This window comes from Pseudophryne corroboree, chromosome 4 (genome assembly GCF_028390025.1).
Source record: "Pseudophryne corroboree isolate aPseCor3 chromosome 4, aPseCor3.hap2, whole genome shotgun sequence".
NCBI classification, from domain to species: Eukaryota; Metazoa; Chordata; class Amphibia; order Anura; family Myobatrachidae; genus Pseudophryne; species Pseudophryne corroboree.
In genome coordinates, this window is record NC_086447.1 from 828361805 (window position 1) to 828389442 (window position 27638).

The 27638-nt window shown below is 46.1% G+C and overlaps 1 protein-coding gene across 3 annotated transcripts in view; it reads left to right on the forward strand.

Annotated features, from left to right (window-relative positions):
- ESF1 (ESF1 nucleolar pre-rRNA processing protein homolog) overlaps nt 1-27638 on the forward strand; it is an 82850-nt gene that overhangs the window by 13392 nt on the left and 41820 nt on the right. For 2 of the 3 annotated variants that reach the window (XM_063918533.1, XM_063918532.1), the window contains exons 4-6: nt 1101-1214; nt 4557-4657; nt 6679-6831. In XM_063918533.1, coding sequence (XP_063774603.1) covers nt 1101-1214; nt 4557-4657; nt 6679-6831 — 368 coding nt within the window. The remainder of the gene's footprint in view (nt 1-1100; nt 1215-4556; nt 4658-6678; nt 6832-27638) is intronic. The other variant, XM_063918534.1, reaches the window with a different exon arrangement.

Genomic DNA, 27638 nt, shown 5'->3' on the forward strand with positions numbered 1-27638 from the left:
GGAGTAGATAGGTGTACAGTACAGGTGTCTCTGTGCTGGTCTGTGTAACTATGTAAATGTGTCCTTAGTGTAATAGACCTAGGTTAGCCAACCCCCCCATCCTTCACCAAGAGTCACACAATCTGCGCAGGTACCTATATATGCAGCCTGTTCTCTTTAGACTGATGTTAGGCTGTGGAAACTGTTGTAGTACTCTCTGCATTAGACCCTTCATGTATAAAGTGATTATCTGCTAACTTTGCTAGGAGAAGGCGATCTATTAGTTTATATAATTATTTCTTAATTTGCTACATGAAAAAGAAAATTGTAGTAAACAAATCCATAAAATGACAGTTTTAGTTGAGTTCATAAATTTGTCAAATTTTTCCCCACACTTCTGAACGTGCAAATCACTGCGGTACTTTTTGAATGATTTAGTATGATTTTTCCCTGATCTAATTCCACCCTCTTATTCTCTTGCGCGCATCCTTTTATCATGTTGCTGAGGTTTTCTTCTTACAAAGAGCCACCGCAGAGGGATAATTGCACATTATCACTTCCCACACTGCTCCAATTTAGATGTTTCTATAGCAACTTAGGTATAGCAGGTGGTCCAAATACAGCAGTTTTATGTTCGTGACACAAATGACCAGAGACAGATTATTTAATGCATGCACACAGAGAGATCAGAACGGCTTTATAGATATTATGGCCACCATTTATCAAACCTTGGAGAGTGATAAATAGCACTGTGATAAAGTACCAACCAATCCGCTCCTAACTGCCATGTTACAGGCTGTGTTTGAAAAATGACAATTGGTAGCTAATTGGTTAGTACTTTATCACCGTGCTACTTATCACTCTTCAGGGCTTGATAAATCTGGTCCTTAAAAATGTATGAAAGCCCTCTGGAGACACTAGAAGCTGCTATTTTGTGGGCCTAGTTCCTGGTGGAGTTCAGCTGTATTCTTTGGTTCAGGCCATAAAATGTCTGCCTGCATTGTCTTTTGACTATGGGTGCACTTTACGTTTATGTTTAAAGTCGCATTCACTTATACAGAGTATGCATCATTGGTATTTATGTTACATTATGTCTCCATTGTGTTTTCTGCCTTCTGTAGGTAACCAGACGACTGGCCATTTGTAACATGGACTGGGATAGGCTTAAAGCTAAAGATCTGCTTGCTCTGTTAAACTCCTTTAAACCTAAAGGGGGGATTGTTTTCTCTGTGAAGGTAAGTGGTTCTAGACTGAAGGAAATATATATGGATGATGAAATAACTCTTATAAAATAACCAATATGTTGCTTTGCAATGTGTCTTGCTCCATACAAGGTATGTCCGTAAAGCAAGACTAGGCAACGGTTGCTATGTCTCCAGTTTGCACCACTGGCACAGCACTCTGGTTGTTATAGTTCACCAAGTCTGGTTGTTGTAGTTCGCCTCTGGCTGCATAACCTTTTTTTGAAGTGGTAATGCATTTTATTGTGTTCTGTTGTAGTGTACAGTTCTTCAGACGGGAACTGAATGTATTCCAGGCAGAAAGCATGTGACCTAGTGGCATTTCCATGGCCTTTACAGTAATGTGGGGAAGCTTCTGGATCTGATACTAATAGGATGTAGTCTCACCAGCCACATTTTTAGATACATCTTTCTAGCACTGGGTTCTTCGCCCCCAGAACAGAATGTATTCTATGCGGCGTGGATTCAGCAAGGGCCTGGAAATATTCCTCAGTGATTCTGAGCCATGGGGACACAATAGCATCACACAGATTGACTGCACATTTAAGCTGCAGGTCTGTTCCTCCACATCCATTAGGAACTCTATTGGATTGAGATCTGGTGACTGCGGAAGCCACTTGTGTGCACTGAACTCTTTGTCATGTTGGTGGTACCAGCCTGAGTTGACGTGTGCTTTGTGACTGGCATGTTACCGTGCTGGAAGTAGCCGCTAGAGAATGGGTACACTGTGGCCTTAAAGGATGCACATGGTCAGCAACAATAGTCAGATTTACACATGGCATTTACACACTGCTCATTTGGTATTAATGGGCCTGAGCCAAGAAAACATTCCCCGCACTATTATTATATTATAGTTGCTGCAGCGTCATACAGGGAATATACATAGTAACAGTGATACTAACATATCATATGTACAGTTATACCTCTTTCAGACCGCCAGCTATGAACACGGGTTATTGGCACATGAACGCTCATAACCCGTGTTCATGTGCGGTCTGAAAGATACCAGGGTTGAAATACTGGGTAGAGCTACCCCGGTATTCCAACTTGGGTAGCGAGCAGGGTTAAATGCGTGTTCAAGCTGACTTGCCTTGCGGTGTGAACGGGAGCCGGGTGGATGCAACCAGTTTCTCGTTCACTGTGTGTGGATGGGCGGCACTTGGAGATCATGTGATCTCCAAGCGCCGCCGCATCACCGTTGACATCACCAACCTGCCAATATGCTGGGTTGCTTACAGTGGCGGCGGATCGCTCCGTGGGAGCTCCCGTGTCAGGCTCCTTGGTGCGACCCGCCTCAGGCGGTTTGTAAAGGGTGTTATGTGTAACCGACACATCATCAGAACAACGCACAGCAATAAACAGACAAACTAGGTAGGACTAGGTTTGCCTAATTTGTCGACAAAGGATATGGACGCGTCTTATTCGCATCGTAACCGCATACAAAGTTGCTTATAGTGTACTAGGCACTTGGTACTTTGTCGCAAAGGAATTGGGGCAAAGTCGCAGGCATTATAATAGACGCCTTTGCTTTGTGTAAGTGACTGGTGCACATTAAACGTATCACACTTGCTTTTTTTTTTAATATTAAATCATGTCATATTTTATTATTAGACACTTCAGATTACAACACAGAACATGAAAACAAAAAACAGCATCGCCTAAGGCGACAACATTGATAACAAAAAACAAAACAATAAAATAATAAAATTGCCATTAAAAAAAAAAAGGTTACCAAAAAAATAACATGCGTCTGGGTGTCTTTCTTACGTATCAGAGTAAAACAAGTCCACATGAAGCTGACCCTAATATACATATAGTGTCCATATTAGGAAATAGTAACACGTTAACATTAGCAAATTATCCCGAAAATCACACAACAGCATATCAAACATTTAGGGGGTCTGGTAGAAACCCCTCATTTCTGCCCAATCTGGAGTTGCACCAACCATCCCATTTTTCAGAAAATTTGGAAATGGAGCCACGTATCTTAACATATAACGTTCATGTCGGGCAACTTCATTAACCAACGCCCTCCATTTATATATACTGGGGGGATCAACTGAGAACCAAACTCTGGCTATAATTACCTTAGCCAAGGTAGTAAGACAGAGGACATTCCTATAAATTGTAACTGAGTGTGTCTCCTCGAGGTCCAAGCCGAACAAACATATTCTCCGATTAATAGAAGGGAGGAAGGGAGTAGTAAGCAATATATCTTTCTACACACCTTCCCAAAACACAGAGATCATAGGGCAGTCCCATATCCTGTGCCAAAACCCAGTATTGTCAACTTGACATTTAGGGCAGAGGGAGTTATCTCTAAGGCCAGCCCTCTGCAGGGACACTGGTGTACAATAAACCCTATGAAGGTCGCAAAAAAACACCTGTCGAAATCTAATGCAAGGAGTGGTGTATTTAAGAGACCCCAGAATCTGTATCCAATGCTCATTGGACAGAGATCCCAAATCTGATTCCCATTTTAGCCAGAGACTATGTAAGTGATCCGGATTAAATCTATCATTAATAGCTGCATATATAGAAGAGATTTTCCCCCTTCTGGCCCAAATTAAGTAACAACACTTTGACAGGGGAATCAGGGATTACCGGGGCACCATGAGGGAATTGAGCCATAACAGCATGTCTTAATTGGAAATAACTAAATAGAGCGGTATTAGGGATATCAAAGTCCTCCTCCAACTGTTGGAAGGACCCGAACACCCCGTCATAATACAGCTGACCCACAGATAACACTCCCCGGGTAATCCAAATGTTATCTGTAAACAATTTATACATCTCAGAATATGGAGAGTTAAATCATAATGGAGTACAGCTATCCCGATCCGACCAATCATAAAGAATGTGAACAAGGCGCCATATCAGCAGGGCCTGACGCAGCAGATGAGGAAATCCAGTGACTGACCGACCGACCAGAGAGTAAAAATTGAAGAGGGGAAAAAGAAAAAGAGGAGGAGCACTCCACCTGCTCGGCCAGGAAACCTGCCATAGTTAGATCCACTGTGCCTGTAGTCCAGCTAGACAAATGTGACATCTGAGCAGCCATATAATAGAACCTAAGATTAGGAAGGCCCAATCCCACAGATAGCTGGGATTTATATAAGGTTTTAATGGAAACTCTTACTGGTTTGTTACCCCAAATAAACTAGCACGCTTGCTTTTGCAAACTAACCCCAGTGTGATTGCGTCCATGGCAAACTTAAGTTGTTTAAATGTACGCAAATTGCTCTGCATAAAGTCCCCTTAAATAACCTTCTTTTTTTCTTCTTTTTTTTTTCTTCTTTCTTTCATATTCTGTACCATTCCCTATGAATTGCTCAGATTTACCCCTCGGAGTTTGGAAAGGAAAGACTGAAGGCGGAAGAACTCCATGGACCTGTGGAGCTGAAAAACATTTCTGAAGAGGACGCAGCAGAACAAGGGTACGGCTTCTAGACTACAGTAAACCAGAGACAGATTCTGGTTCTAACTAAAAGCAGCTGTACCCCAGCAATTAGCCCAGTGGGGAGTCACTGACAGTCTCCTACTTGGAAATTTGAAGCTTAGTGTTGCTGTATTTTGAAAACTACTTGTACATGTCATGACGTTTGATTTAATACCGTGTTTCATGTAATACTTGTCTTGCCAGCTATAAACCATTTTTTATGTTTCTGTCCATCCGTGTCTGTAACTATTTTTCATCCTAGAGTTGGTTGAGACGCTGTGTAATGCAGGGGCTCAAACATGGCGGTTATCCCTGTCTTTTCTGAAGAAGTCTATAACTCAGTGTGATGCTGGCCTAATAAGCTAGCTTTTCACAAACTTAAAATTGTCTATGGAGAGCTCAGCGTGACATCATTAATTCGCATTTGGGGGCAGAGGGATTAAATGTGTCATTGCTACACTTAAAATAATATTTTGTTTCTATGTTTTCCAAAAGGAGACCTCTCTAGAGTTGCAGTAAGTTGGCTGCCCTTACTGGTTGTACATGCACATGACCAAAACACCACAGGCCTTCGTGCCAGGCCAACGTAAACATGCTGAACGTATTGAATACATTGATTTATGTGCTTTCGCTGTCAATTGCTGGGTACTTGAAGTAATGTTTGGTGCTAAATGTGGGAAAACAACCATTTCGATATAAATCACATGTTCGTCCAGCTCCTTTTACTATCAAGTAACCAAGTGATTGTATTCATACAGACGTGTCCTTTTACACTATGGATTCAAATAGTCCCTCTTAGTGCGCCTTGTCCCGGGTGACTATGCTGCACTGAGCGTATTCTCGCTCAAATTGTGTGTTTAATTTGTACAAAAAAAAATCTACTGAAAGTGACAAAACTATATTGCTAGCATACACTGATCAATTTAATGTGTGACATTTGCACATCTGTGTGTGACTGGGGCCCATTTATCAACTAGTTTTAAAACTCATTGCATATGATAAATGGTGCTCCAGCCAATCAGCTCCTGACTGTCGTGTGTTTTAAAAATGACAGTTGGGAGTTGATTGGCTAGAGCACCATTTATCATACACAACGAGTTTTATCACTTGTTGGTAAATGGGCCCCTAAGTTTTGTTCTAATCACATCTCAGCCTTCAATAGTGTGGTTATTTTCAGGATCATTCCCTGTTAAAGCACAACCACAGACTCTTAAAACTCGTTTAGAAATGATCCCCCCAGTCTGAATTTGTGCAGAAGGAGCTCTGATGAGATTGGCCATGGCTATCCCTCACGCCCAGTTCCTTTGTGCTTTATCTGTGACTTCGGACGAGTGTGAGACCAATTCCTGTGCGATTACTTTGCAGCCCAGCATCTCTAGTACATTCTAAGCGGCTTTTCTCTGATCCTGAGATGCATATAAGATGCAGAATTTTATTGAAAAATGGTTCGCTACTCCTCTTTGGGGTGTCTCAGTCACGGCAGGCATCTTGTTCTGTATGGCGTACAGACGCTATATGGGGGAAATGTAATAGGGTGTGAGAATGAGAAGGCAAGAGATTTTGTGAGAGAGCTCCTGGTTTTGCCATTTACATGGCAAAACCAGGTTGATTTTTAGATTGATAGATTTCCACTTTAAAAAAAAAACAAGAACTCCTCTCAAAAAAAATCTCTCTTCCTGATTCTCACACCCGATTACATTCCCCCCTATATGTATGAGGACACATCTGTATGAAAACTTGTATGTAAAACCAATTCAAGTAAATTTTGTAAGAAAATATTGGTTAACCTCTAATTACCGTCTTTTTTTTTCCCCTATTTATTGAAGCCTAATGTTACGGCAGGGGCTATTGATGAGGATCACTGGTGGCTGCCATCGCTGAGATTTTGCCAATTAAAATATATTTTCTTTTAACTTTCTGTTTTAAATGGAATCTGCCGCTGGACGCCCAGGTCCAGGCACCCAGTGTGATCAGGCAATCCTTTCCTGATATTTCTGGGGTTTTTTTCTTCCTTTTTAGAGTTATTAAGGAGAAATTGCGTGACTACCAATTCAAACGCCTCAAGTACTTCTATGCTGTGGTAGAATGTGACACTCCAGAGACGGCCAATAAAATCTATGAAGAATGTGACGGGCTGGAGTTTGAAAGCAGCTGTTCTTTTGTGGATCTGAGGTAAGCACAGTAAGAGCCTATTTTAAACTTTGAGTCCTGTTATTTTGTTTATTGTCTATAAGTTATAGATGACCACAAAATAATTCCAGCAATTCCTTCCACTGACCTTCCACAGCGGGTTTGTTTTGTTTGTAATACTGTATCTCTGGCTTCTAATATTCTGTGATCCAGGCGCCTTACAACCCAGTGTAGAGTATTCAGCAGCCAGAAGCACGGCAGTGAGTGCACAGAAGACGTCAAGGTTCCTTGAGTACCTGGACTTTGAGTATATTTTGGGGTATAGGGGGACATTTACTAAGCAGTGATAAGAGCGGAGAAATGAGCCAGTGGAGAATTTGCCCCAGCAACCAATCAGCAGCTCTGTATCATTTTATGGTATGAAAATTGTAGATGTTACTTCAGTGCTGATTGGTTGCCATGGGCATCTTCTCCACTGGCTCACTTCTCCGCTCTTATCACTGCTTAGTAAATGTCCCCCTTAATGTGGATATTCCACCCAAAACAATGGGGTCTATTTACTAAGCCTTGGATGGAGGTAAAATCCATGGAGATAAAGTACCAGCCAATCAGATCCCAATTGCTATGTCACAGGCTGGGTTTGAAAAATGACAGTTAGGAGTTGATTGGCTGGTACATTTATCTCTGTCTCCATCCAAGGCTTTAGTAAATAGACCCCTAAATTTTCTATTTTGGGTGGTATTATCCTTGAAAGAAGACCTACGTCTCCTCTATGATATGTTATTACGGTATCCGGTTGATAGATAGACAGTGTCTAGTTAGACAGTCAATAGATAGACACCATATGTTAGACAGACGTTAGGTCGACAGGGTCAAAAGGTCAACATAAAAAAAGATAGACAAAAGTTTTTTTGAAATTTTAACTTGTTTTTTTCATACCTTCTCTATCCATGCCGGCACAGAGTTGGTTATAAACCTTGTGGCGAGCTCAGCGTGCCCCGCGAGGGTATGGCTTTCTACAATTGGGGGTCCCAGATGACAAAACTATCCACAAAAATGCAAAAAACATGGTTTCTACCTTTTTTATGTCAACCATTTTCATGTCGACCTTTTGACCCTGTCGACCTAATGTCTAACATATGGTGTCTCTCTATTGATTGTCTAACTAGACGCTGTCTATCTTTAATACCACACCCGTTATTACTGCCTCGCAGAACTGAGGTCATGGGTTCGATTCCCACCATGGCCCTGACTGTGTGGAGTTTGTATATTCTCCCCGTGCTTGAGTGGGTTTCCTCCCACAATCGAAAAAATATACTGGTAGGATAACTGGCTCCCAACAAAATATACCCTAGAGTGAATGTGTGTGGTGTACATGTGGTAGGGAATATAGATTGTAAGCTCCACTGGGGCAGGGACTGATGTAAATGACTGAATATTCTATGTAAAGCGCTACGGAATATGTGTACGCTATATAAATAACTTAACATATATGTCTATTATTATTTATTAAGAGCCACAAAAATGACTTACACATCATTTTACTTCCAAAGTGCTTAAAGTTGAGAGTTTTTCACCTTAAGAGTCCATGGTCTTGCGGCACATCTGTCTCTAACAGATTGCTTGGTCTGAGAAGAGGTTTAATAAGAAGAAGCAGTAAAAGCTAATTTCATGCACTGTAGCTGTGATGCATGGTCCTGTATATTAGCTGATTTAATTTCCTGGAAAATTCTGAAGGGCCATTATCTGTGCGGATAATGACATTACCATTTGTGACAATAAAACCGTAGTGTATAGATCTATTCTGACAGCCAAGCAAAAGGCTAGTAATAGAAAACATCAAAATCACTTATGGACTTTAGTTTTCTTTAGGCTTTATTAAGCACAAATCTCACAATGTTTCTTTATTACATGCTTTTCTCTTGCTCTTAAATTGTTTTAAATATTTTACTGGGAGATCTGCATCGCTTACATGTATTGTTTGGTGAACTGGTTAATGGCGCTAATCGTATAACTATGATACTGGCCAAATTATAGAACAACATGTCTGTGGCTAAATCAGGATACTGTATTCCTTATATGTGGCAACACTACGTTTTACTACAGGCTACGCACCACAGTTCATTACTGTTGTCTGGTACGGTGCAGACTTCTTATGCCCCCAGATATGGTCCTTTCCCATGGCACAAAAAACGAGATTGTCAACTTGGTAGGGCAAGGGAAGGGATACGGTCATTAGGTCGACATGGTCATTAGGTCGACACGTACTAGGTCGACACATGTTTTCCCCCCCATTTTGTAAACTTTTTCATACTTTACGATCCACGTGGACTACGATTGGGAATAGTAACCTGTGCCGAACGCAGCGAGGCACCTTGCCCGAAGCTTGCAAGCCATGTGAGGGGACACGGTGCACTAATTGGGGTTCCCTGTTACTTTAAGAAGAATACTACACCAAAAAAGTAAAAAAAAACTAATTTTGACCTTTTTCCATGTTGAGCTAATGACCATGTCTACCACCTCATGCATGGCGACCAATAGTGGTCGACCTAATGACTCGACCGAAAGTATTGTCGACCTAATGACCCATAACCCAGGAGAACTGCGTGAACAATGTTCAGTGTCAAAATCCTTTCGGGTTATCAAGACATATTAGTACTTGAGGTTTGGTGCAAAGTTAACATATAATAGTTCATTCAATTAGGGAAAAATTGCAGGCAATGCCTGTGATACACTATTGCAAAGGCATTAGAATTCCGGCACATGCCCCTAAATGGCGTTGTTGTTGTTGTTGTTGTTGTTGTTGTTGTTGTAATAATAATAATAATTAATAATTCTTCTTATTATTCTTATTATTATTATTATCCTGTATTTATATGGCACCACAATGGATCCGCAGCACCTAACAAAGTACGTAAACAAATGAGCAAAACAAGAAAATAGCGACTTACAGTACAAGACAATGTAGTACAAGTACATGGTATATAAACATTGCCACTGGGACATGACACTGAAATAAGCGTCAGCGAGGCAGAAACAGAGGGCTAGGTGCCATTGTAAGGCCTGTGGAGTAGAGGATAGTCTAAGTAAGAGAAGGGAAAGCATATGAGTGGAGAGGGCCCTGCTCGTGAGAGCTTACATTCTAATGGGGAAGGGCTGACACAGGGATGACACAGATGGGGTAGACAGTGAGCATGGAACAGAGGGTTATGATTGATGAAGTGGATTTTGTGAGCCCATTTGAAGCTTTGTAGAGAGGTGAAGAGTCTGATAGGGAGAGGTAGGGAATTTCAGAGATAGGGAGCAACATGTGCGAAATCTTGGATGCAGGAGTGGGAGGTAATAAGGTGGCAGGAGAGGCGGCGTGCATTTGTGAGCAGAGAAGGAGTGTAAAGCGAGCAAAGGTCGAGGAATGGGTGGGGGTCTTATAAGTTAGTGTGAGAGGCATGAATTGTACTTTTAAGGGGAAGGGGAGCCACGGTAGGACATGTAAGAGAGGGGGAGGTGGACGTACAATGCATCCGTAAAGTATTCACAGCGCTTCACTTTTTACACATTTTGTTATGTTATAGCCTTATTCCAAACTGGAATAAATTAATTTTTTCCCTCAAAATTCTACACTCAATATCCCATAATGACAACGTGATAAAAGTTTTTTTTTTTTTTTTTAAAGATTTTTGCTAATTTATTAATAATAAACTAAGAAATCACACGTACATAAGTATTCACGGCCTTTGCTCAATACTTTGTTGATGCACCTTTGGCAGCAATTACAGCCTCAAGTCTTTTTGAATATGATGCCACAAGCTTGGCACACCTATCTTTGGCCAGTTTCGGACATTCCTCTTTGCAGCACCTCTCAAGCTCCATCAGGTTGGATGGGAAGCGTCTGTGCACAGCCATCTTCAGATCTCTCCAGAGATGTCCAATCGGATTCAAGCCTGGGCTCTGGCTGGGCCACTCAAGGACATTCACAGAGTTGTCCTGAAGCCACTCCTTTGCTATCTTGGCTGTGTGCTTAGAGTCGTTGTCCTGCTGAAAGATGAACCGTCGCCCCAGTCTGAGGTCAAGAGCCAATTCAAACTCCAAAGGAAAAAGCGCTAAGCTAAAATGTGTGTCAGCTGTCCCAACTCAAGATGCTAGAAAAAGGTTAATTAATACTCCTCTCCTTATTGAGGACTGCTGCTCTCCAACTATTGGGTTGTTGACTCCCAATACATTTAGTAAAACAAGATATAGAGATTAAATTGAAAGCGCTGTCCAGAATAAAGACTTATGAAATTTTTTTTATATTAATTATTAAAATAAACCGTTTAATATAAACACTTGATAAAAAATCCACCTGGAAATCTACAACATATTATACATGACATCAAAGCCTATCTCCTCATTAATTGGTAATGCTTATCACAGCTAACACTATAGTTACACTGGCAAATAATTGTTTAGTTTCTAATTGAAACAATGTAGCATTGGATAAGTGATATCATTTACTCCACAATACACAATCTTTAAGGCTCAGTAGTCACGCTGTATTATTCAGCCTCCTATATACTCTGATAGAACACTTCACAGCCCAAACATATCTAGAGGAAATGCATATGATCAATAAATGCTTTTCACCTCCCGCTGGGACAGCGTTGTGATGTAATGTGTCCAAAGTGTCTCTGATGTTAACCAAGCTGAATTTATAACAGAGTGACTGTCGGTGTTAAAGTCTCTTACAGAAACTAATCAACCAGCTGATTATCTTCTGACGGGCGTCCCCGTCTAGGTGCAAGTATTTAAGAGTGAAAGTTTTTGTGGAAATATATCATATTTCACAGTAGCTTAAATGTCCGCTGTAACATAGATATAGCTTATCTCACCAGTGCTTTCAACTGCCGCGTCTCCCGCCGGGCTCCGTTCCCGTCACACACAGTGCTCAGCGGCTCCACCGCTGGCACCAGCGCTGTAATTCTCCCGTTGATGTGGGTTGTGTGCAGGCGGCTTGGATCGTGAAAGGTCCTCCGGCCAGTAGTTCTAAGCTCCGTTGGCTGCTGGACGCTAGCCCGTATCAGCGGGATTGCACAAAGTCTCACCAGCACTGGAGGAGATGATAGCGGCTTGGAGAGGCTTGTGTCCACATAGGCAGGGGTTTAAACTTAAGAGCCCTCTGGAGCAGGTTTCTATCCAGGATGTCTCTGTACATTGCTGCATTCATCTTTCCCTCTATCCTGACTAGTCTCCCAGTTCCTGCTGCTGAAAAACATCCCCACAGTATGATGCTGCCACCACCATGCTTCACTGTAGGGAAGGTATTGGCCTGGTGGTGAGCGGTGCCCGGTTTCCTCCAAACATGATGCCTGGCATTCATGCTAAAGAGTTCAATCTGTCGCATCAGACCAGAGAATTTTGTTTCTCATGGTCTGAGAGTCCTTCAGGTACATTTTAGCAAACTCCAGGCGGGCTGCCGTGTGCTTTTTACTAAGGAGTGGCTTCGTCTGGCCCCTCTACCATACCGACCTGATTGGTGGATTGCTGCAGAGATGGTTGTCCTTCTGGAAGGTTCTCCTCTCTCCACAGGGGAATGCTGTAGCTTTGACCATTGGGTTCTTGGTCACCTCCCTGACTTGGGCCCTTTTCCCCGGATTGCTCAGTTTAGACGGCTGGACAGCTCTAGGAAGAGTCCTGGTGGTTCCGAACTTCTCCCATTAACAGATGATGGAGGCCACTGTGCTCATTGGGACCTTAAAAGCAGCAGATTTTTTTTTCTGTGCCCTTCCCCAGATTTGTGCCTCCAGACAATCCTGTCTCGGAGTGTCACGAACCTCGGGCAGCGGCGACCGCGCTTGTCCCTGCGGGTGGCCTGGTCTGCCCGGCGCCTCTCTTCCCCTGTCAGTCTCCGGCTTCAGCGGCGGGTCGGCGCTGCTCTCCGGCGGCTTCCCGGAAGCAAGGGCGCCGCCATCACAAGCAAGGGCAAGGAGGCGGAGCAGGTCTGACGTCACCTGCCTGCTCCGCCAATCAGGCTAGGGCGGGGAATTTAAAATCAGATACCAGGCAGAGATCCGATGCCTGAGTATCTTCGTTTCTCCTGTGGAAGCTATGATCCAGAGCTCCCTCGTCCCTGCAAGCATCCTGTGCTTCCAAGCATCCTGTCCCTGCAAGCATCCTGTGCTTCCAAGCATCCTGTCCCTGCAAGCATCCTGTGCTTCCAAGCATCCTGTCCCTGCAAGCATCCTGTGCTTCCAAGCATCCTGTCCCTGCAAGCATCCTGTGCTTCCAAGCATCCTGTCCCTGCAAGCATCCTGTGCTTCCAAGCATCCTGTGCCTACAAGCAACCTGTGCTTCCAAGCATCCTGTGCCTACAAGCACCTCCGTGCCTCCAGTTACCTCCGTGTCTCCAAGCACCTCGTGCCTCCAAGCACCTCCGTGCCTCCAAGCACCTCCGTGCCTCCAAGCACCTCGTGCCTCCAAGCACCTCGTGCCTCCAAGCACCTCCGCGCCTCAAGCACCTCCGTGCCTCCAGTTACCTCCGTGCCTCCAGTTACCTCCGTGCCTCCAGTTACCTCCGTGCCTCCAAGCACCTCCGTGCCTCCAAGCACCTCGTGCCTCCAAGCACCCCGTGCCTCCAAACACCTCCGCGCCTCAAAGCACCTCCGTGCCTCCAGTTACCTCCGTGTCTCCAAGCACCTCGTGCCTCCAAGCACCTCGTCCCTCCAAACACCTCGGTGTCTCCAAACACCTCCGTGCCTCCAAGCACCTCCGTGCCTCCAAACACCTCCGTGCCTCCAAGGGTCTCCCAGCACTCCCTGTACTCCCAGTACCTCAGTGCCTTCAATACCACAGTGTCTCCAATATCTCAGTACCCCAGCCTTCATTATTTCTACAAGTCTTGTCTTACAGGAGACCTACAAGAATTCCTCTGGGCCTCCCGCCTGCCGTCTTAGTTCTGCATGAGGAAGACCTACATCCGGCCATCTCTACTACGACCCAGTGGCGGTTCCTCTTCCCGGTCATCGGAAGAAGCCCCGAGTCCACAACACTCCCAAACCAGGTCAGTGATAGTATACTCAGGCCTCATGGACTCGGGGGATCGGAACACGGACTCTAGTGCCATCCAGAACCTGGCTTCTCGAGTGCAAAGTCAGGAAGCAGCACAAGGTCAGGTGATGCAGTACCTCCAGCAGTTGTCCGGGCGTCTGGATCAGATTCAGGCGTCTCTGGCCTCAGTAATTCCGGCTCCTGTTCCAGCAGTCGCACCAGTTGCCGTTGCCAGCAATGTTCAACCATCGGCCGGTGTCACTCCACGCCTTCAGTTGCCTACTCCGTCCCGCTATAATGGGAATCCCAAAAATTGTCGTGGTTTCTTGAACCAGTGCGAGGTACATTTCGAGCTACTTGCACACAACTTTCCTACAGACCGGTCCAAGGTAGCATATATTATTTCTCTGTTGGAAGGTTCTGCTTTGGATTGGGTGTCTCCATTATGGGAACGATCTGATCCCATGGTTTCCAACTACACCAACTTCATCTCGTCCTTTCGAAGGATTTTCGACGAGCCCGGCAGAATGACCACTGCTTCTTCCGATTTGCTCCGTGTTCGGCAGGGCGCCCGTTCCGTGGGCCAGTACGTGGTTCATTTCCAGACCATTGCTTCCGAACTACGCTGGAATAATGATGCCCTGAGAGCTGCCTTCTGGAACGGTCTTTCCGACCGGCTGAAAGACGAGCTGGTTACTAGAGATCTGCCGGATCCATTAGAAGATTTGATTTCCCTTTGCGTCAAGGTGGATCTTCGGATGCAGGAGCGTGGAAGAGAACGTAACCGTTCGGATCGTTCCAGGTTCCGGAATCCTACTCCTAGGCCGGTGGCCTCACCTAGCTCAGATGAGCCCATGCAAATTAACCGCTCCCGACTGTCTCCGGAAGAACGACAGCGTCGTCGTGAGGGTAAACTCTGCCTTTACTGTGGAGCCGCAGATCATTTTCTTAAATCTTGTAAAGTCCGTCCGGGAAACGGGCAGACCTAGCTTGTTCCGGAGGAGTCAAGCTGGGAGTTACGACAAAAGCTTCTCCAACTTCGGACTGCTTGCTTCCAGTAACTCTAGTCTCCAATTCAGTCTCCAGGTCTTGTGAAGCCCTATTGGATTCCGGAGCTGCAGGGAACTTCGTTTCTTCCTTCTGTGCCCAAAGTTTGGGTTTAAAGTTACGGCCTATCGAGCGGCCAATTTCACTGACGGCTATCAACGGGACTAGAATTTCCAAAGGTCTCATAATGTGGCGCACGGGGCCAGTTAAGCTGCGGGTCGGGGCTCTACATCAGGAAGATTTGGAACTCTTGGTAATCCCAGAAATGCCCCATGATCTGGTTCTTGGAATGCCTTGGCTGAAAAGTCATAACCCCCACATCGATTGGAAGTCGTCACAAATTCTGTCCTGGAGTTCCTTTTGTCACACTAATTGTCTTACTCCTGTTTGTCCGCTCCGTGTTACCTCCAAAACGGATGAAGAGCACATTCCGGAGGCATATCAAGGGTACAAGGACGTATTTTCGGAACAAGCTGCTGACCTGTTACCACCTCACAGGCCTTGGGACTGCCCTATTGACCTTGTCCCAGGGAAGACGCCACCTCGTGGTCGCACATATCCTCTGTCTCTTCCCGAGACTCAAGCCATGTCGGAGTATATTAAGTCCAATATGCTCAAGGGATTCATTCGCCCCTCTTCCTCCCCTGCTGGTGCAGGCTTCTTTTTCGTGAAGAAAAAGGACGGGGGGTTGAGACCATGCATCGACTACCGCGGCCTAAACGACATTACTATTAAGAATAAATACCCCTTGCCACTAATCACAGAGTTATTTGATAGGGTTCGTGGTGCCCGCATTTTTTCAAAACTCGACTTGAGAGGAGCTTATAATCTTATACGCATCCGAGAGGGGGATGAATGGAAGACTGCCTTTAATACCCGAGATGGGCATTACGAATACTTGGTGATGCCGTTTGGTCTTAGTAATGCTCCCGCGGTTTTCCAGGGATTCGTCAACGAAATCTTTCGTGATATGCTGTATCAGAGCGTTGTGGTATATCTGGACGACATACTGATTTTTTCCAAGAATCTTGTCGAACACAGGACTCAAGTCAAAGAGGTGCTACACCGTTTACAAGAGAATCATCTCTACGCCAAGCTTTCCAAATGTACCTTTGAAGTAACATCTATTCCGTTCCTCGGTTATGTCATCTCGGGGACGGAGCTTCGCATGGATCCGGAAAAGTTGTCGGCCATTCGTGATTGGACTCAGCCTCTTTCCCTGAAAGCAATACAAAGGTTCCTGGGCTTTGCGAACTACTACAGGAAATTCATTAAAGGTTTCTCCACCATTGTTGCACCCATTACTGCCCTGACGAGAAAGGGTTCTAATCCTAGTTTGTGGCCTCCGGAAGCCATTGTAGCTTTTTCTCGCTTAAAGTTAGCTTTCACGACGGCTCCAGTTCTCCAACAACCAAATTTCGAGGAACCCTTCTTCTTAGAAGTTGATGCATCTTCAGTCGGGGTGGGGGCTGTCCTCTCCCAGCATTCCTCTGATAAGAAATTACATCCGTGTGGCTTCCACTCTCGTAAATTCTCTCCAGCCGAACGAAATTACTCTATTGGAGACCAGGAACTCTTGGCAATCAAATCTGCCTTGGAAGAATGGAGATATCTTCTAGAAGGGGCTAAACATGTGTTTACCATCTACACGGATCACAAGAATTTACTGTACATCAAATCCGCACAATGTTTGAATCCTCGCCAGGCGAGATGGGCACTTTTCTTTTCCCGATTCTCGTTCATTATCAAGTACCGTGCCGGGACTCTCAATATTAAAGCAGATGCGCTTTCCCGTTCACAGGTTCCCACAGACGAGGATGAACCTCCGGAGCGGGGTTTAATTCTGAATCCAGTTTCTGTCTCTGCTGCTTTAACTACTCCAGCTCCTCCTCCTGGAAGAATGTCCGTACCAGCTAGATTCCGCCCAGGAATACTACGGTGGGTCCATAACTCCAAGTTTTCCGGTCATCCCGGCGCTCAGAAGATGTACAAGTTTCTGCAAAGGTCTTACTGGTGGAACACCATGAGGAAGGATGTACAAGATTGCGTTAATTCATGTCCCCAATGTACACAACATAAATCTCCTCGTCTGCCTCCTGCAGGGTTACTTCGTCCTCTGCCTATCCCTGTGAGACCCTGGACTCACATTTCCATGGACTTCATCACTGACTTGCCCTGTTCCAAGGGTTGCAACACCGTTTGGGTTATCGTTGACCGTTTTTCGAAGATGGCACACTTTGTGCCCTTGACTGGTCTTCCGACAGCACCGAAACTGGCTCTATTGTTTATCCGAGAACATTTTCGTTTGCATGGGTTGCCACAAGAGATTGTTTCTGACCGTGGAGTACAGTTCACCGCCAGGTTTTGGAAAGCCCTTTGTTCAACTCTACACATTAAACTTAAGTTTTCGTCGGCTTATCATCCCCAAACAAATGGACAAACGGAACGAGTCAATCAAGATCTAGAGACTTTTCTTCGGTTGTATCTCTCTCCTTCACAGGACAACTGGGTGGAGTTGTTGCCTTGGGCGGAGTTTGCCCATAACCATTTGTTTCATTCTTCCACTGGGGAATCACCATTTTTCGTCAACTACGGGTTCCATCCCCGTGTTCCGGAATTTCCAAGCCTTCCGATAATAGAGGTTCCTGCTGTAGCGTCCACTCTACGACACTTTGGACAAATTTGGAGAAAGGTTCATGCTAATCTTAAGCAGGTTTCTGTTCGGTACAAGTTCTTTGCAGATAAGAAACGGCAAGCCGCACCTCAATATAAAGTTGGGGACAGGGTATGGCTGTCCACACGGAATCTCCGGTTGAAGGTGCCCACCATGAAATTCGCTCCAAGGTTCATCGGTCCTTACCCTGTGCTACAAGTCTTAAATCCTGTGGTCTGTAAACTGGGTTTGCCTGCCCATCTTCGCATACCTAACGCCTTCCATGTTTCTCTACTCCGTCCCCTCATACTGAATCGATTCCACTCAGCACTCCCAAGGCCAACGTCCGTAGTGGCAGAAGCTGGAGCGGAGTTTGAAATCAAAGCTATTCTGGACTCTCGTTATCTTCATAAAAAATTACAGTACTTGGTGGACTGGAAGGGTTATGGACCTGAGGAGAGAAGTTGGATTGGGGCTACTGAAGTAACGGCTCCTCGTCTGATTCGGATCTTCCACTCCAGACATCCGACTAAGCCCGGGAAGTGTCCAGGGGCCACTCCTGGAGGAGGGGGTACTGTCACGAACCTCGGGCAGCGGCGACCGCGCTTGTCCCTGCGGGTGGCCTGGTCTGCCCGGCGCCTCTCTTCCCCTGTCAGTCTCCGGCTTCAGCGGCGGGTCGGCGCTGCTCTCCGGCGGCTTCCCGGAAGCAAGGGCGCCGCCATCACAAGCAAGGGCAAGGAGGCGGAGCAGGTCTGACGTCACCTGCCTGCTCCGCCAATCAGGCTAGGGCGGGGAATTTAAAATCAGATACCAGGCAGAGATCCGATGCCTGAGTATCTTCGTTTCTCCTGTGGAAGCTATGATCCAGAGCTCCCTCGTCCCTGCAAGCATCCTGTGCTTCCAAGCATCCTGTCCCTGCAAGCATCCTGTGCTTCCAAGCATCCTGTCCCTGCAAGCATCCTGTGCTTCCAAGCATCCTGTCCCTGCAAGCATCCTGTGCTTCCAAGCATCCTGTCCCTGCAAGCATCCTGTGCTTCCAAGCATCCTGTCCCTGCAAGCATCCTGTGCTTCCAAGCATCCTGTGCCTACAAGCAACCTGTGCTTCCAAGCATCCTGTGCCTACAAGCACCTCCGTGCCTCCAGTTACCTCCGTGTCTCCAAGCACCTCGTGCCTCCAAGCACCTCCGTGCCTCCAAGCACCTCCGTGCCTCCAAGCACCTCGTGCCTCCAAGCACCTCGTGCCTCCAAGCACCTCCGCGCCTCAAGCACCTCCGTGCCTCCAGTTACCTCCGTGCCTCCAGTTACCTCCGTGCCTCCAGTTACCTCCGTGCCTCCAAGCACCTCCGTGCCTCCAAGCACCTCGTGCCTCCAAGCACCCCGTGCCTCCAAACACCTCCGCGCCTCAAAGCACCTCCGTGCCTCCAGTTACCTCCGTGTCTCCAAGCACCTCGTGCCTCCAAGCACCTCGTCCCTCCAAACACCTCGGTGTCTCCAAACACCTCCGTGCCTCCAAGCACCTCCGTGCCTCCAAACACCTCCGTGCCTCCAAGGGTCTCCCAGCACTCCCTGTACTCCCAGTACCTCAGTGCCTTCAATACCACAGTGTCTCCAATATCTCAGTACCCCAGCCTTCATTATTTCTACAAGTCTTGTCTTACAGGAGACCTACAAGAATTCCTCTGGGCCTCCCGCCTGCCGTCTTAGTTCTGCATGAGGAAGACCTACATCCGGCCATCTCTACTACGACCCAGTGGCGGTTCCTCTTCCCGGTCATCGGAAGAAGCCCCGAGTCCACAACACTCCCAAACCAGGTCAGTGATACGGAGGTCTACAGAGAATTCCTTTGACTTCATGCTTGATTTGTGCTCAGACATGCGCTGTCAAGTGTGGGACCCTATATAGACAGGTGTGTGCCTTTCCAAATCATGTCCAATCAACTGAATTTACCACAGGTAGACTCCAATTAAGCTGTAGGGACATCTCAAGGATGATCAGTGGAGACAGGATGCACCTGAGCTCAATTGTGAGCTTCATGGCAAAGGCTGTGAATACTTATGTACATGTGATTTCTTAGTTTTTTTTATTGTTAAAAAAGTTGCAGAAATCTCAAAAACTTTCACGTTGTCATTATGAGGTATTGTGTGCAGAATTTTGAGGGGGGAAAATAATTACTGCAGCGGGGTACATTGGTTTCCACAGGGAAACATTGGGGTGTAGAGATGGATCTTGATCCAGGCACCAACAGGCTAAAGCTTTAGACTGTCCCAGGATGCATTGGGGTCTCCCCTATAACCCCACCTCCAGGCACTGTGAGCTCAGTTTCAAGTTGGTGCCTGCAGAAGCAGGTCACTTAACAGGGGGGCTGCACTGGGCAGCCCCGAAAAAGCTTTTAGAAGACTTAAATGGACGCAGCACTTTCATGTCAGGGTGATATTCTGTGCTGCGGCTCCGTCACCTCCCCAGCGGCGTTGCATACTCCCGCTGGCTCCGTTCCCGGGTACTTGTGGCGGAGATGCTCTGGCTCTAGGCACACGGCCGCAGGCGCTCTTCTGGTTCGTATGGCTGCTACAGAAGGGAGGAGGTAAGAGGGTCCCCCAGGCGTGACCTGCCATTATATCGCGTTCCGGTCGCAGTCTAAGGAGACGGACTGCGATGCTGGCGTGGACACTGTAACAGAGCAGGGACCCCACTATATCCACCAGGGCATAGGAGTACATGTCGGATATATAAATATCCTCTTTATTAAGACTCCATAGTACCAGGTGGTGAGGACCAACATAGGGGAGAAGCCCTGTAGCCCCTCCCCCAGCTCCGGGCGCCATCTACTGCTGGTCTTCCCGCCCTGGAGCTGCCTCACACTCTCCCTCACTTCCTGACTGAGACGCTGGGCCCCGTCTTCTATGATTAGCTGCGACTGGTCTCTGGAACTGCAGGGCAAGGTCTCCTCTGTAAATCCGCCTGTACATCAGCGCCGTGATTTTACAGACACTTAAGTATTTTACATGTCAATATTAAGACAGCGTTTGTTAAGAACAAGTGTACCTGTGCCAGAATATATTGTACGAGTTCACGAATTCACATAATACCGGATTTATTTGCTGGTGTTGTGTGCTGTGTACGCTGTCACATACTAGGGGATTTATTCGCAGGTATTGTACTCTGGCTGTATTGTACTCATACGTTCTGCGGTTACATTCACTAAAATGTCTAACACAAAGGGCGGGAAATCCATGGACGCTCATGTATCATGCAGCGCATGCGCCAGGGATTTGCCTGAGGGGGAAGCTTTGTATGACGATCTGTGTACTATGTGCCATACATCTCCTAGTCAGTCCTGTAACCAATCAAGAGCCACCTTGGGCGGTGTTCTCAACTGTGCTCAATACACTTGTGACACGCCTTACGCCAACTATGGGACCTCCTGTGCGATTGCAGCCACGTATTGCCCCTATGGTTAGTACGCCTTGGGCCGATAATTTGTCTACCCAGTTGCAGCAATTGAATCAATCTATGGTTAGACATAAACCTACCCCAAGTCACTCTTGTGTCAAGGGGTCGTCTAAGCGGGCCACTTCCTCCTCACAATCCACTAATCTCTCAGAAGATTCTTCTGATGAGGATGGGGAGTATACTGACCCAATTTCACAAAAATATACCAAAGAAAGGTGGACAAGAACTCTCCTAGAATGGGGCACTCAACTTTTATTAAAGATCAAAATTAAAATGGTTTGGAGATTATACTCTCTTCATTTAAAAAGGCGAAATATAGACACAATACATACAATACAACATGTAACAGTTTAAAAGGTACAGGTTGTTTATAAACTCCAACGGGCCTTAGCCCTATCAATAAAGGAGAATCAATTTATGAATGATACTCAATAACGATAATAAGTCAAGACCTCATGGCGTGTTTCGTGGTTCTGCTGCCTCGTATGTGCTACAGCATTGTATACGTGGTGAGAGACCCTTACTCGTGCCAGTCTCTAGAGTCATAGACAGTGCCAGAGCATCCACGGAGAGTGTCTCATTCACTTCTGCTTTTGGTTGATGACACTACGGTCAGCGCAGCCAATGAGAGAGCTAGAGTGTCAGTAGCTCTCTCATTGGCTGCACTGACCGTAGTGTCATCAACCAAAAGCAGAAGTGAATGAGACACTCTCCGTGGATGCTCTGGCACTGTCTATGACTCTAGAGACTGGCACGAGTAAGGGTCTCTCACCACGTATACAATGCTGTAGCACATACGAGGCAGCAGAACCACGAAACACGCCATGAGGTCTTGACTTATTATCGTTATTGAGTATCATTCATAAATTGATTCTCCTTTATTGATAGGGCTAAGGCCCGTTGGAGTTTATAAACAACCTGTACCTTTTAAACTGTTACATGTTGTATTGTATGTATTGTGTCTATATTTCGCCTTTTTAAATGAAGAGAGTATAATCTCCAAAACATTTTAATTTTGATCTTTAATAAAAGTTAAGTCTTAATATATTGTTTTTCTTTCTTTCTTCCCCCCCCCCCCCCCCCCTTTCTATTTTTGATCCTATGCCGTTGCACACGCATTATAACACTCTTTGAGTGCCCCATTCTAGGAGAGTTCTTGTCTACCTTTCTTTGGTATATTTTTGTGAAATAGTTTAACTTAACTCTCAGGGAGCACCCCCCCAGTGTCTCCAATTAACATAAAAGCACAAAAGTGCATGATATATGAAATTGGGGTATAAGTGTCATTTATTTAGTGATTGTCCTTTGATTTATAGTTATTTTTGTTTGGGTTCGTTTTTAGGCTTGTGCGGACAACATCTTTTCTTCTGAGTATACTGACCCGTCAGACATTGATACAGCTGCTTCTGACGGGGAATCTACTATTCAGGTTGATGTCCCTGCTTTAGTGGTTGCTATTAAGCAGATCCTACAGATCACTGATGATGATGATGATGATGATGAGGATTCCACTACAGTTTCTAAGAAACTTGATAAGTTTAAACGTCAGAAGGTAACTAAAACATTATTACCGCATTCTGACCATTTAGTAGACATACGTCAAGATCCCGAAATTCTCCTTATATAAAAAGTAGTAGCTCGTTATCCTTTCCCCCTGAGTTGTGTAACAAGAGGGAAAATTCACCGCCGGTGGATTCACATGTCACCCGTGTTGTTGTGTCATCTGCTCTGCCTGTCACCACTTTCACCTCATTGAAGAAATAGACAGATAAGCGTGTGGAGGGTTGCCTGAAGTCTATTTACTCCTTTACAGGTGCTGTACATAGACCCACTATAGCAGCCTCCTGGGCTGCAAAAGGAATTGAAGCATGGGTTCAGGTATTAGAGGAAGCGCTGCCTCGATATATCTGACACTGCCAGATGATACCTCTCTCATATTACCACCACCGCCGCCTATTACATTCAGGAGGCATCCTCTGAGGCAGGTGTGTTGGCGGCCAAGGCATCGACTACGTCCATCCTGGCTTGCCATATTCTGTGGTTGAGGTCGTGGAAGGTGGACCTGGACTCCAAAAAGACCTTGGAGGTACTCCCTTTTAAGGGAGACATCCTATTTTAGGGAAGATCTCAGTAAGATTGTGACTGACTTAGCGGCTGCTAAGACTGAATTTCTCCTGAATACTAATCCTTCTGCACAGAATACAAAAGGTACCACTTTACGCTCCTATCAGCCTCAAGGGAAAGCAAAAGGTCAGGCATTCCCGAGACAATCTCATGCTCCCAAAACCACTAAGCCCAAGGCAAAACAATCCTGGGCCGTCCATCAGCCTGCTTCTAAACACGACAAGCCTACTGCATGACAAGGCGGTTCTCCCCCTAGGGAACCCCAGGGTGGGAGGCTGACTTCTGCCATTCACCCAGGTCTGGTTGAAGACCACGCAGACGCGTGGGTGCAAGAAGTTGTCTTTCACAGGTACGCAGTCTCTTTCAAGAGACGTCCCCCTTGCCAGTTCTGCACAACAGTTATCCCTTCGAATCCGTTGAAGGTGCAAGCTCTACAACTGGTTGTACGTTCCCTCCTGGATACAGGAGTGGTTGTGCCGGTACCTCTGTCTCAGAGAGGCAGAGGATACTACTCGACCCTGTTTCTAGTCTTTAAACCCAATGGGTCTTTTCAGCCTATACTCAACCTCAAGTCACCGAACAAGTTTGTGAGAGTGTCCAAGTTCCGTATGGAAACACTGAGCTCAATTGTTCAGGCCGTGGAACCCGGAGACTATATGGTATCCCTGGATATACAAGATGCTTACCTGCATATTCCTATTGCCATATCGCATCAGCAATATCTGTGGTTTGCTATTGGCAGCCTCCACTATCAATTCTAGGCTCTGCCGTTTGGTCTAGCAACGGCCCCTCGGATCTTCACCAAGGTTATGGCCGTGATGACGGCTCATCTCCGTCGCCAGGGAGTCAGAATCCTGCCATATCTGGACGACTTGCTGATTCTGGTTAATTCCCAAGATGTTCTCCTCAGTCATCTCCACCTGACGGTAAACTTCCTACAAGCCCATGGGTGGCTTATCAACTGGAAGAAGTCCTCGCTGGTCCCTGCTCGGAGTATGGTGCACCTGGGGGCACTTCTGGACACACACAGTCAATGGCTGTTTCTGTCTCCAGAGAAGGTCCTGAAACTTCAGGACAGGATCAAGTACTTCCTATCTCGCCCAAGAGTGTCGATACATTCGGCGATGCAAGTACTAGGCCTCATGGTGTCGGCTTTCGACATGGTGGAGTAAACTCAATTCATTCCTGCCCTCTGCAGAGGTTAATTCTTTCCAAGTGGGATGGCCTGAGGGGTTGGAGCAACACTCCTTCCAGGGTTGGTGGACCAAGGAGGAATCACTCCTCCCGATAAAACATTCTGGAATTGCGGGCGGTGTTCAATGCTTTGTCTCTCGCCCTGCCTCTGTTAAGGAACAGGCCTGTTCAAGTATGGTCAGACAACGCCACCACGGTGGCATACATAATCCATCAAGGAGGTACTCGAAGCTGCATGGCAATGATGGAAGTATCAAAAATCCTTTGTAGGGCGGAACACCATCTGCCAGCAATATCGGCAGCGTTCATTCCGGGAGTCCTCAACTGGGAAATGAATTTCCTCAGTCGTCAGGACGTGCACGCCAGAGATAGGAATCTTCATCAGGAAGTCTTTCGACTCCTAGTGGACAAGTGGGGCCTACCAGATGTAGACCTGATGGCATCTCGACACAAACACAAAGTTCCGGTATTCAGATCAAGAACCAGGGATCCTCAAGCAGCGTTTGTGGATGCACTAGCGATTCCATGGAACTTTTGGCTGCCCTACGTGTTCCGTCCAGTGTCACTCCTGTCCAGGGTACTGCGGAAGTTCAAACAAGAAGGAGGAATTCTACTTCTAGTTGCTCCAGCTTGGCCCAGAAGGCATTGGTTCTCAGACCTGCAGGGTCTATCGATAGAGCGACCTCTTCTACTTCCTCAATGCCCAGACCTCCTCTTGAAGGGCCCTTGTGTCTACCCGGACCTGGCCAGACTGGCTTTGACGGCGTGGCTCTTGAAGCATCATTCCTGAGGGCAAAAGGATTCTCCGAGGCGGTTATCCAAACTATGCTGAAGGCCCGCAAACCGGCATCTGCACGGATTTATTATAGGGTCTGGCATTCTTACTTCACCTGGTGTGCTGATTTACGATGCATGCAAATTCAGAACTTCTAGACTTCTGGCTTTTCTGCAACAAGGCCTGGACTTAGGCCTTCGTCTGGCCTCCCTCAAGGTTCATATTTCTGCCTTTTTGGTGTGGTTTCAGTGAAAAATTGCGTCTATTCCTGATGTTCATACTTTCACTCGGGGTGTGTTACGGATTCAACCTCCCCATGTCCCTCCTGTGGCTCCATGGGATCTGTCTGTTGTCCTGAATGCCCTGCAAGAGTCTCCATTTGAACCTCTTGAGTCTGTGGACCTTAAATGGCTTACGATCAAGGTCCTGTTCCTACTGGCTATTGCCTCTGCTAGGAGGGTGTCAGACCTAGGTGCTTTGTCCTGTCATCCACCCTTCCTGATTTTTCACCGTGACTGACTGGGCAGTTCTTAGAACTCGCCTGGGTTATTTACCTAAGGTGGTGTCATCTTTTCACCTTAACCAGGAGATTGTGGTTCCGGCTTTTATCTCCTCTGGTTTGTCCTCCAAAGAGCAGTCTTTGGATGTGGTACGGGCTAACCGTATATACATGGAGAGGACTGCCTCTATCAGGAGGTCAGATACTCTTTTTTTTGTACTTTTTGGTTTTCACAAACGTGGCTGGCCTGCGAATAAGCAAACCGTGGCCAGATGGATTAGAATGGTGATTGCACAAGCATATGCGCAGGCTGCACTCCCAGCTCCTGCTGCTATCAAAGCCCATTCTACTCTGTCTGTTGGACCTTCTTGGGTGACCCGCCAAGGCGCGTCCGCTGAATAATTGTGCAAGGCGTTTACGTGGTCCTCAGTGAACACGTTCATTAGGTTCTATGGCTTCGATACTTCCGCCTCCCAGGATGCTTCCTTTTGGATGCCGAGTTCTCATACCCGCTACGGTGCGTCCCCTCCCATGAGGAACTGCTTTAGGACATCCCCGATGTTTCCCTGTGGAAACCAATGTACACGCTGCAGAAAAGGATATTTATGGTATACTTACAATTGTTAAAATCACTTTCTGCGAAGTACATTGGTTCCACAGGGCACCCACCCTGACCTAGCTTCAGTGGGTTTGTATGACATTAGCCGCTAGTCCCTTCTCCTGTCGTGAGAACATGGTTCTATGTGACTAACATCTATCTTCTCTTTTACCTGCCCCTGCATTGGACTGGTTAACGAAACTGAGCTCACAGTGCATGGAGGCGGGGTTATAGAGGAGGCCCCAATGCATCCTGGGACAGTCTAAAGCTTTAGCCTGTTGGTGCATGGATCAAGATCCATCTCTACACCCCCGATGTTTCCCTGTGGAACCAATGTACCTCACAGAAAGAGATTCAACAATGGTAAGTCTACCACAAATCTCCTTTTATTCTGTTTTGGAATAAGGCTGTAAATTAAAAAAAATGTGGAAAAAGTGAAGCGCAGTGAATACTTTCCGGATGCACTTTAGTACATTTGGAAAGGAAGATGAGCCGGGCAGCAGCATTGATAGATTGGAGTGGAGAGAGGTGGTTAATCAGGGAGGCCAGATAGGAGATGACAGTAGCCCAATCCCGCCTATGTTGCCTCTAAATCACACCTTTTTTTTTTTTAGTCTGCAGCACCAAAGGTGTGCATGCTAAAATCCTAGATTTAGGGGCTGGTTATGTGTGCAATACATTGCGGGCTTCTCTCTTAATTGTACTGTCCCCTTAGGATAGGTTTAACATAATTATGTCAGTGTTTACAGTAGCTTAGTGTATTTAGTCTTTATATACAGTGATGTGTAAAATTCAGTGGCTGATAAAAATAGAAAATGTGTTGTACTCTTCCTCTAACAAATTGGCAAAGGGGGAGTCTTCTGTTTTTTAAATATATTTATCTTTACTTTGTCTAAGCAAACTGGTATCTGTAGGGGATGTGGTCAAAATCCAAACATTTAAAATACCGACAAGGTCAAATTACTGACATTTAAAATGTCGATGGGTCAAAAAGTCGACATGAGTTTTTCATGAGTTTTTTCATTGCAACCGACTTGTTCATACTTTACTATCCCAGTGGACGTGGAGGGGGAATATAACAGTGTTCCGAGCGCAACAAGGCACCGTGCCTGAAGCATGGCGAGCGGATGCTGTACACTTATCCGGTGTCCATGTCAAACTATGTCGACATACACACCAAAAAACAATAAAAAACTTGTGTCAACCTTTTGACATGTCGGCATTTCAAATGTCTGTATTGTGACCTTGTCAGTATTTTGACCTGTCGGTCAATTGTTGTCGGGTTGTCCACATATACATATCCTCCAGTCGCACCAGACAGCTCTGTTTGGCATCCCATGGACTTTGCGTCTAAGCGGCGTCATGCCACCAGTGCAACAAAAGCACAATACACGAGTAGCCTGGACACTGGCGGTGGCAGTGCGTACAGCAGCAATGTACGACTTGGGCGCTAACCTGGGTATAAAGGCAAAAGACGGAGGACTGA